The 11,289-nt window shown below is 44.1% G+C and overlaps 2 protein-coding genes across 4 annotated transcripts in view; both read right to left on the bottom strand.

Annotated features, from left to right (window-relative positions):
* Positions 1-7,382, bottom strand: part of LOC123769482 (tetraspanin-2A) — an 80,728-nt gene extending 73,346 nt beyond the window's left edge. For 2 of the 3 annotated variants that reach the window (XM_069308789.1, XM_069308790.1), the window contains exon 1: positions 7,229-7,382. The gene's annotated coding sequence lies outside the window, so the exon portion shown is untranslated. Of the gene's footprint in view, positions 1-7,178 lie in introns of all 3 variants that reach the window. The other variant, XM_069308791.1, reaches the window with a different exon arrangement.
* On the bottom strand, positions 42-842 carry LOC138354516 (mucin-22-like). Its single transcript, XM_069308877.1, has one exon. The coding sequence runs from the start codon at positions 840-842 to the stop codon at positions 42-44; it is 801 nt and encodes a 266-aa protein (XP_069164978.1).
* Positions 7,383-11,289: the final 3,907 nt, after the last annotated feature.

Raw genomic sequence — 11,289 nt, 5'->3', positions numbered from 1 at the left:
CCGTAACAGCATCAACCACAACAATGTCAACCACAACAGTGTCAACCACAACAGTCAACCATAACAGTGTCAACCATAGCAGTGTTAACCACAACAGTGTCAACCACAACAGTGTCAACCATAACAGTGTTAACCATAACAGTGTTAACTACAACACTGTCAACCACAACAATGTCAACCATAAGAGTGTCAACCACAACAGTGTCAACCACAACAGTGTCAACCATAACAATATCAACCACAACAGTGTCATTCACAACAGTGTCAACCACATCAGTGTCAACAACAACAGAGTCAACCACAACAGTGTCAACCACAACAATGTCAACCACAACAGTGTCAACCATAACAGTGTCAACCACAACAATGTCAACCATAACAGTGTCAACCACAACAGTGTCAACCACAACAATGTCAACCATAACAGTGTCAACCCCAACAGTGTCAACCACAACAGTGTCAACCATAACAGCATCAACCACAACAATGTCAACCATAACAGTGTCAACCCCAACAGTGTCAACCACAACAGTGTTAACCACAACACTGTCAACCACAAAAATGTCAACCATAACAGTGTCAACCCCAACAGTGTCAACCACAACAGTGTCAACCATAACAGCATCAACCACAACAATGTCAACCATAACAGTGTCAACCCCAACAGTGTTAACCACAACAGTGTTAACCACAACACTGTCAACCACAAAAATGTCAACCATAACAGTGTCAACCCCAACAGTGTCAACCACAACAGTGTCAACCATAACAGCATCAACCACAACAATGTCAAAAATAACAGTGTCAACCATAACAGTGTCAACCACAACAGTGTCAACCATAACAGCATCAACCACAACAATGTCAAAAATAACAGCGTCAACCTGCTTGATACCTGGTTGATGGGGTTCTGGGAGTTGTTCCACTCCTCAAGCCCGGCCCGAGGCCAGGCTTGACGTGTGAGAATTTGGTCCACCAGGCTGTTGCTTGGAGCGGCCCGCAGGCGCACATACCCACCACAGCCCGGTTGGTTCGGTGCTCCTTGGAGAAAATGATCTAGTTTTCTTTTGAAGATGTCCACTGTTGTTCCGGCAATATTTCTTGTACTCGTTGGAAGGATGTTAAACAACCGTGGACCTCTGATGTTTATACAGTGTTCTCTGATTGTGCCTATGGCGCCTCTGCTCTTCACTGGTTCTATTCTGCATTTTCTTCCATATCGTTCACTCCAGTATGTTGATGTTTTACTGTGTAGAATAGTGACCAGGCCCTCCAGTATTTTCCATGTGTATATTATTTGATATCTCTCTCGTCTTCTTTCTTGTGAGTAGATTTGGAGAGCATTGAGACGATCCCAATAATTTAGGTGCTTTATTGCGTCTTTGTATGCCGTATATGTTCTCTGTATTCCCTCTATTTCAGCAATCTCTCCTGCTCTGAAGGGGGAAGTGAGTACTGAGCAGTACTCATGACGGGACAACACAAGTGATTGGTATAGTACAACCATTGTGATGGGATCCATGTGTTTGAAGGTTCTCGTAATCCATCCTATAATTTTTCTGGCTGCCGCAATATTTGCTTGGTTATGCTCCCTAAACGTTAGGTCGTCAGACATCATTATTCCTAAATCCATTACATACTGCTTTCCTACTATGGGCACATTTGATTGTGTTTTGCTCCCTGTATTATGTTTAAGGTCCTCATTTTTACCGTACCTGAGTACATGGAATTTATCACTGTTAAACATTATGTTATTTTCTGCTGTCTAATCGAAAACTTTATTTATATCTGCTTGAAGTTTTTCAATGTCTTCAGCAGAGATAATTTTAATGCTGATTTTTGGGCCATCTGCAAAGGATGAAACGAAGCTGTGACTTGTATTTTTGTCTATATCTAATATGAGAATAAGGAAAAGCAGCGGTGCAAGGACTGTACCTTGAGGTACAGAGCTTTTAACTGCGCTTTGACTCGATTTTATTTGATTGACTGTTACCCTTTGTGTCCTGTTCGACCACAACCACAACAATGTCAACCACTGCAATGTAAATCACAACATTGTCAACCACAACTGTGTCAATAACAACAGTGTCAACAACAACAGTGTCAACCACAACAGTGTCAACCACAACAACAATGTCAACCGCAAGAGTGTCAACCACAAGAGTGTCAACCACAAGTGTCAACCACAAGAGTGTCAGCCACAAGAGTGTCAACCACAAGTGTCAACCACAAGAGTGTCAACCACAAGAGTGTCAACCACAAGAGTGTCAACCACAAGTGTCAACCACAAGAGTGTCAACAACAACAGTGTCAACAGCAAGAGTGTCAACCACAAGAGTGTCAACCACAAGAGTGTCAACCACAACAGTGTCAACAACAAGAGTGTCAACCACAAGAGTGTCAACCACAAGTGTCAACCACAAGAGTGTCAACCACAAGAGTGTCAACCACAAGAGTGTCAACCACAAGAGTGTCAACCACAAGTGTGTCAACCACAAGAGTGTCAACAACAACAGTGTCAACCACAAGAGTGTCAACCACAAGAGTGTCAACCACAAGAGTGTCAGCCACAAGAGTGTCAACCACAAGAGTGTCAACCACAAGTGTCAACAACAAGAGTGTCAACCACAACAGTGTCAACCACAAGAGTGTCAACAACAACAGTGTCAACCACAATAGTGTCAACCACAAGAGTGTCAACCACAAGTGTCAACCACAAGAGTGTCAGCCACAAGAGTGTCAACCACAAGAGTGTCAACCACAAGTGTCAACCACAAGAGTGTCAACCACAAGTGTCAACCACAAGAGTGTCAACCACAAGAGTGTCAACCACAAGAGTGTCAACCACAAGAGTGTCAACCACAAGTGTCAACCACAAGAGTGTCAACCACAAGAGTGTCAACCACAAGTGTCAACCACAAGAGTGTCAACCACAAGAGTGTCAACCACAAGAGTGTCAACCACAAGAGTGTCAACCACAAGTGTGTCAACCACAAGAGTGTCAACAACAACAGTGTCAACCACAAGAGTGTCAACCACAAGAGTGTCAACCACAAATGTCAACCACAAGTGTCAACCACAAGAGTGTCAACCACAAGTGTCAACCACAAGAGTGTCAACCACAAGTGTCAACCACAAGAGTGTCAACCACAAGTGTCAACCACAAGAGTGTCAACCACAAGTGTCAACCACAAGAGTGTCAACCACAAGTGTCAACCATAAGAGTGTCAACCACAAGTGTCAACCACAAGAGTGTCAACCACAACAGTGTCAACCACAAGAGTGTCAGCCACAAGAGTGTCAACCACAAGTGTCAGCCACAAGAGTGTCAACCACAAGTGTCAACCACAACAGTGTCAACAACAGTGTCAACCACAACAGTGTCAACAACAACCACAAGTGTCAGCCACAAGAGTGTCAACCACAAGTGTCAACCACAAGAGTGTCAACAACAACAGTGTCAACCACAATAGTGTCAACAACAGTGTCAACCACAACAGTGTCAACCACAACAGTGTCAACAACAACAACAGTGTCAGCCACAAGAGTGTCAGCCACAACAGTGTCAACCACAAGAGTGTCCGGGCCGTGAAGGTGGGTGTGGCATGCAGGGCGACACTGGCGACGGTTAATTAACGTATAACACTACATCAAGCTATGAGGCTTATCGTGTTACATTAGTCATGCCTGTCATGAGTGGCTTGTACTGCTCGACCCAAGTTTGTCTGTATCTCTAGAACCCTTATCAGAACACCTGGGATTAACACTATTCCATTAACTATCTATATGCTTATCTCTTGTCCGTATCTCTCTCCACACACCCTCACACTACGATACAGCAAGGCGGGGAGGGGGGAGAATGAGAGACAGCGTTTACCTAGACTACCAGAAATACTACCTACACTACTATGTGTAACTAGAGACCAGCTGGGATGCCGTCAAATGAGTACCTGCCAGAAGGAAAACAGTCACACTCAGACACATGTCATGCTGGAAGGATGAATCGAGACGTGCCCTCACAGCTCGTCATGTTGCTGTTCCTAATCTTTGGTAATGACCTCGAGAGATTGAGCTGATAAATATGACTGCCGCAATCGACACGTTGCTGATGAGGAAAGGAAAAGCAAGGAGGGTTGTATCGTGGTGTGGGATGATCTTGACCAACTCCACAAGTGCCCACACAAGTGGCTGTTAGAGTTCAACCGCAGTTAGTATCAGGTGATGAAGATATGAGGAGGTAACAGGCAATATACATAAATAAATAGAACACAACTATTAGAATTTACCACAACGTACAAAATATAAAGTGCTAACCTAACCGAAACGTACGAACCCGAATAACCTACTTAACCTAACCTGCCCTGCCGACGCATAGAAAACGGCGTTATATGTGATCCGCTGTTTTTCTTAGTTCTCTGTAATTTGTACATTGGGGACCACAACGTGCAAAATGTGACGTATTAGTTGAGAGGCTGGGTACGAGTGGTGACGCAGGTACGAGTGGTGACGCAGGTACGAGCGGTGACGCAGGTACGAGCAGTGAGGCAGGTACGAGCGGTGACGCAGGTACGAGCGGTGACGCAGGTACGAGCGGTGACGCAGGTACGAGCGGTGAGGCAGGTACGAGCGGTGAGGCAGGTACGAGCAGTGAGGCAGGTACGAGCGGTGACGCAGGTACGAGCGGTGACGCAGGTACGAGCGGTGACGCAGGTACGAGCGGTGAGGCAGGTACGAGCGGTGACGCAGGTACGAGCGGTGAGGCAGGTACGAGCGGTGACGCAGGTACGAGCGGTGAGGCAGGTACGAGCGGTGAGGCAAGTACGAGAGGTGAGGCAGGTACGAGCGGTGACGCAGGTACGAGCGGTGAGGCAGGTACGAGCAGTGAGGCAGGTACGAGCGGTGAGGCAGGTACGAGCAGTGAGGCAGGTACGAGCAGTGAGACAGGTACGAGCGGTGAGGCAGGTACGAGCAGTGAGGCAGGTGCGAGCGGTGACGCAGGTGCGAGCGGTGAGGCAGGTACGAGCGGTGAGGCAGGTACGAGCGGTGAGGCAGGTACGAGCGGTGAGGCAGCGGAGGGTGGGCAGCTTGTATCTTCCTGGACTCTGAGAAGAGGTGTGACATAGGTGTGATCATTTACCCCGAACCACAACAGGCACGCAGGTAGTGGAGCGGAGGGAGGGATAGTACAGGTTAGTACAATAACCTGTCCTAAAGGGTAGACGCATCAGGAGGGTTGTGAGTCTGCATTAGACAGATTAGTAAGGCGGGGCTCAAGAGCTTACGCTCGACCCTGCAAATACATTTATGAGAGGAAACATACACCAATAAACGTATATTCAGGCGCCTGTACGGACAAATATGCGCACACACGCACCAAACATGAGCGTGTGCGCGTCCACACAACCCTTGACAAAACATGCGCGCGCACACTCGTAAAAATTACAGAACTTGAAAAAGTATTGAAAACTAAAATAAAAACAACACTTGAGATACTCACATACTTTTATTAGTACAGTATTTCAATAAAAATTGAAACAAATAATTTTTTACTTTGAAAGCCCTATAACATGTTCACTTTTCCTCGCTTGTATTTTGTTTTCGAAAACAGGAGCAGTAAAATCATAGTACAAAGGTACCTGGAACATCTGCACACATTTGTTCCCGGATATGTGAGAACTCAATTTCTTTCTTTATTATGCACCCCATACCCATCCCGTGGGCGGTGGTGTAAAGGATTACAGAGGCACATAATCGGTTCAGGAACTGAACCCTCTAGTTCGTTTAGCTAAGCAAATAATCTTTTCACACTAGTTACAAAATTATTAATGTTATATATACATGTACACATACTCATGCATACATGTACATATACATACGTATACATACTCATGCATACATGTACATATACATATGTATACATATATACATACACATACGTATACATATATACATACACATACATATTTAATAACCCACACAAGTACACACATCAATAATCTTTTGTGTCACAAGTGATCAACAAGAGGCTCACAACAGTCACTATACAAGGCACTTTACATCTATGGTGAGTCACACAGTTACTAGTCTTGCTCCACACCCACCCAACTGGGCGGCAGCTTTACAGTCATGTGCTCCACACCCACCCAACTGGGCGGCAGCTTTACAGTCATGTGCTCCACACCCACCCAACTGGGCGGCAGCTTTATAGTCATGTGCATGCATTACCTACAGTAAGCAAATTTTGGATACTTCTCTAAGATTTCGGGCAGCACATCATTATGAATGAAGTACTTACACATTGACACTATTGATGGAGCTATCTCTAAATTCCGCGATTTTTTCACATTCCATTATATAATGACGCAAAGTCTGCGAATAGTTCTGCTGACAGAGTTTACATTTAGACAAATCTACATCAGCAGATGTTACAAATTCCCAGAGGAACTTGTAGCCGAGCCTAAGGCTTATGTGAGAGACTTGGCCCCTGGGCAAGGATGCCATGAGTGGTCTCCACGACCTGGTTCCGTGACACCACCACTGCAGAGACCCCAGAGCTGACAATTATATTTCAGCGCCTCTGTGGGGTGATCCAGAGGAGAAACTCCTGCTGTTTTTTCGGTTACTATCTGGAAGATGATGAGCTCCTGACGAGTCACAACCTTTAACCTTTCATTGTATTCACCAATTTTTAACCTGAAACTTTTCAAATTGTTTTCTTCAGCAAAAATAGTAATGTGATAATTGTGTTCACAAAGCACTCAAATTTACGTGGGCAGCTGGTGCTTGTAGCCGAGCCTAAGCCTAGCTAGCAGTGCTAACATTTAGAAGTCTGCTAACTTTAGAGGGTGATCACTAGATGTGTGGTTCTTCCTGCATAATAGAATGATGATAAACAATATAACTGGTGTGAATTTCACTATGCCTTAAGTCCACAAAATATTGTTGCTGTTCCCGGAATATTGGTGCCCTCACGCTTCTTAAAGACAGTCCAAGATGGCAATCACTTCCATCTTTACTAGCAAATGGCTAACTCATCAGATCCATTATGCATTCGGAGACCAGTGTGGAAAGGAATCCACATTTGGTATGTTTTTCACGTTATTTTTGTTTTAGATTCACCTAATCGGAACTGAAAGGTTCAAGCAGCACGGGCTATGGTGAGCCCGTTGTGGACTTACCCGGCAGAGGAGATGTGCTGTTTTTCACAAAATATTTGGGTTATATTCACCAGGTGAGGAAGGTGAGGTGAGCAGGTGAAGCGTGAGTAGTAAGAGGGCGTGAGGGACTGATGGTCGGGCGCTGGCAGTGTTGGTGGGGCGGTTGTTGTGGGAGGTAGTGGTGAGTGGTTGGGGGGCTCCCCGCCCTGGAGGGTGGTGGGGCTCGTAGGTGTGGGGCAGGGGGGAGGAGGCCTTGCTCTAGTGAATGGTGGAGGTGAGGTTTGTATGGTAGCGGGAAGAAGGTAGCATTTATGGCTGCGGCAAGCTAAGGGGGCATTAATAGGGAAAGTTGGACCAGAAAAAGAAGGGAGGGGTGGGGGGGGGGGCGAAGGCATGATAGATGGGGAGGGTGTAAGAGAGACGGAAGCGTGGCGGGTTGTGTCAAGACAGAGGGGGGGGGGGGCGGAGGGGGTCGTGAGTGACGCGGGTAAACCTTACACTGTGATAACAGTTGATAGCACTTACACTTTCTGGCAATGTACGCGGTTCCTATACGTATGTACCCGGACATGTGTACCCGGAAACATGTATCCGGACACGTATATCCGGAAACATGTACCCGGACACATGTACCATGGGACACGTGTACCCGGACACATGTACCATGGGACACGTGTACCCGGACACATGTACCATGGGACACGTGTATCCGGAAACATGTACCCGGACACGTGTACCCGGACACATGTACCATGGGACACGTGTACCCGGACACACAATACTTCCTCAGGCCAGGCTCGTTAAAGCTGCTATAGTTCCCCAAGACGCATTGATTAAGTTTAACAAATTGTGCATAAAAATAGGTTTGTTCTCATTTATTATGTATTAAAGTTCTATGTATAAATAGGCGTAGATTAGGTTGAATGTTTTGGGTCTGTTGACGATCATTTTTATCTGAAGTGCAACATTTACAGCGTTGCGATGCGAGCATAGGTCGTGATTGAAGCACTGTTCGAGAAATGTTCGGACGTCATCAGTTGTGAGCAGCCCGTCCTCCAAAAACCTAAAAGGGATTCCATACACCCGCTAAACCCCCTGTTTATGAATGAAAACGGTTTATACCAACCCGTCCTCGACTCAAATCCATTACATCCAGCGGTCGACCCCACAGACGCATTCATAAATTTTTCCATGCTGTTCATTCAAAACGGGAATTTTCTCAAATATAAATTAATATTTTGAAATATTAGCATATTGTGCATATATAGGCATAGTTTAGGTGTTTAAGTTCTGTTGGCGATTATTTGTATTTGTAGTACGTGGGTGAAGCATTTATAGCGTTGTGATTCGACAACCCGTCCTCGATTCAAGTCCATTACATCCAGCGGTCGACCCCACAGACGCATTCATAAATTTTAATATGCTGCTCATTCAAAACGGGAATTTTCTCAAGTATAAATTAATATTATAATATATTAGCATATTGTGCATATATAGGCATAGGTTAGGTTAGGTGTTTAGGTTCTGTTGGCGATTATTTGTATTTGTAGTACGTGGGTGAAGCATTTATAGCGTTGTGATTCGAACAAAATTCGAAAGTGAAGTACTTGTTCCGGATATGTTCGAACGTCAGCAGTTGTGAGTCGTGTGTAAATAGCTTTTCATTCATAAACAGGGGGTTTGGCGGGTGCATGGAATCACTTTTAGATCTTTGTTTGGAGGACGGGCTGGTTTATGAATGAAAAACGGTTTACACACGACTTACAACTGATTTCGTTCGAAAACTTCCGGAACAAGTGCTTCACTAACGAATTTTGTTTGAACTACAATGGTGTAAATGCCAGCCCGTCCTCCAAACAAAGATCCAAAAGTGATTCCATGCACCCGCCAAACACCCTGTTTATGAATGAAAAGCGGTTTACACACGACTCACAACTGCTGACATTCGAACATATCCGGAACAAGTGCTTCACTGACGAATTTTGTTCGAATCACAACGCTATAAACAGCCCGTCCTCCAAACAAAGATCCAAAAGTGATTCCATGCACCCGCCAAACCCCCTGTTTATGAATGAAAAGCGGTTTACACACAACTCACAACTGCTGACGTTCGAACATATCCGGAACAAGTGCTTCACTGACGAATTTTGTTCGAACCACAACGCTATAAATGCTTCACCCACGTACTACAAATACAAATAATCGCCAACAGAACCTAAACACCTAACCTAACCTATCCTATGCCTATATATACACAATATGCTAATATATTATAATATTAATTTATACTTGAGAAAATTCCCGTTTTGAATGAGGAGCATATTAAAATTTATGAATGCGTCTGTGGGGTCGACCGCTGGATGTAATGGTCTTGAATCGAGGACGGGTTGCATAAACGGGGTTTGGCGGGGGCATGGAATCACTTTTGGATCTTTGTTTGGAGGACGAGTTGGTTTACACACGACTCACAACTGCTGACGTTCGAACATATCCGGAACAAGTGCTTCACTGACGAATTTTGTTTGAACCACAACGCTGTAAATGCTTCACCCACGTACTGTCGGAAAATCCGACACCATTTAATAATAATATCATACAGACAGATAAGAGCTGTGTTGTATAAACAAGTTACCCATAGAAAACGTAACTTGTAGTGGAATTACCGTCTATAGAAAACGGGATATCATCACCACATACTATTATAATTCACCAGCTATTTTGCTGGGAATTATTCTTAAATACATTAGTCTTTGGACTTTACCATCATAAAAACATCTTATATAAATTAACTTAATTATCAATATTAAAGTAGAGTAAATGTGACCCTTCTATCACTTTCTGAAATCTGGACAAAGTAGGCCAGGCGTCTGTGAGGAAGGAGGGCAGCCATTGTTGTGTCACCTCCGAGACGTGTGGAGCAAATTCGGCTCCTATCATTCTGGACAATGTCGGCCAATAACGTCAATAGTATGGAGTGTTAAACAGCCATTGTATATTGAGACCAGAGGCTCACACGGGAGCAAATTCGGCTCCTGTTAAATTTACTTGGACGTAGTGTTATGGAAGCCAAAGGTGTACCATTGTCAACACGCTGTCTACAAATTCAAGTTAAGTCTATCCGAAACCCGTTTATCATTCATTTATGGCCATTAATGTCATTATATAGGGTGATCCGGTTAGATCACATGGAAGCCTCAAACTAAAGGTAATTAAGCCAGGTCTTCATGTTCCATGTACTGTATAGTGTTTTCTCTGATATAGCTTGTCATATATAGGATTCTGGCTTCACAGCTAGCGCACTTTTGACAGGTCAAGACGAGGATGCAAGATTATGTGCACCAGTTACTGGGTGATGGAAGCTAACTCAAAGAGGATAATTTGGTGTCTACACCCTAGTTATACCTGGTGGACTAACCTGCTGTACTCTAAGATAAGGAACCTTTTCAATGTATGTAGTTACTGTAGTTAGATTGGCTGCAGATATATTAATTTAATAACCCCCCCTAATGTGTAGAGGATCGATTTGTGAGATTAAGAGATTATTGCAGAAATACAGTCCACTTATCATTATACAAATTGCTATCGAAGTATATAAATTAACGTAAATATAAATTCTATATATATTCATATAAATTAAATAAATATAAATCTCACAGGTCGGTTCCCACAATATTTGGACCTTCGGAACCGGAATATTCGGTCCTTTGAACCCACATTTGGTCATCTTAGTACCGGATGAACCAGTTAACCAGTGGATTCATTAAATATACTAGTGCAGTGTTATTTAAACAAAGCCAGCCAGTCATAGACAGCGGCGTTGCCTCGTGGGAGCTCAGGAGCCTCCCTCAGCCCAGTTCAGCTTCGTCAGCGGTTTCATGCACACCCACAGATATTTGGTGGCGTGTTATTTCGTGAAATGACAGCGCTAATATAGAAGCCAGCCTAATTAGTGACTGTGTCTTCGCGATATTGTTCACGGATTTCGTGGTGTTACATTTCGCGAGAGATTATCCACGAATTTTGTGGACTTTATTTCGCGAGGTCACTAATAATATTTAATACTTCTAGATAATATTAGAAGTTTCATAGAGGCTAATTAAGAGGCTATTATCAATAATTGTGTATATTATTT

The sequence above is a fragment of the Procambarus clarkii genome, chromosome 63 (genome assembly GCF_040958095.1).
Source record: "Procambarus clarkii isolate CNS0578487 chromosome 63, FALCON_Pclarkii_2.0, whole genome shotgun sequence".
NCBI lineage: Eukaryota > Metazoa > Arthropoda > Malacostraca > Decapoda > Cambaridae > Procambarus > Procambarus clarkii.
Note: the sequence above shows the minus strand (reverse complement) of the source record. Positions and strands in the feature narration are given on the sequence as shown.

Excerpts from the sequence above, each read along its gene's own strand:
- LOC138354516 (XM_069308877.1), bottom strand. The coding sequence starts at position 842 with ATGGTTGACACTGTTGTGGTTGACACTGTTATGGTTGACACTGTTATT.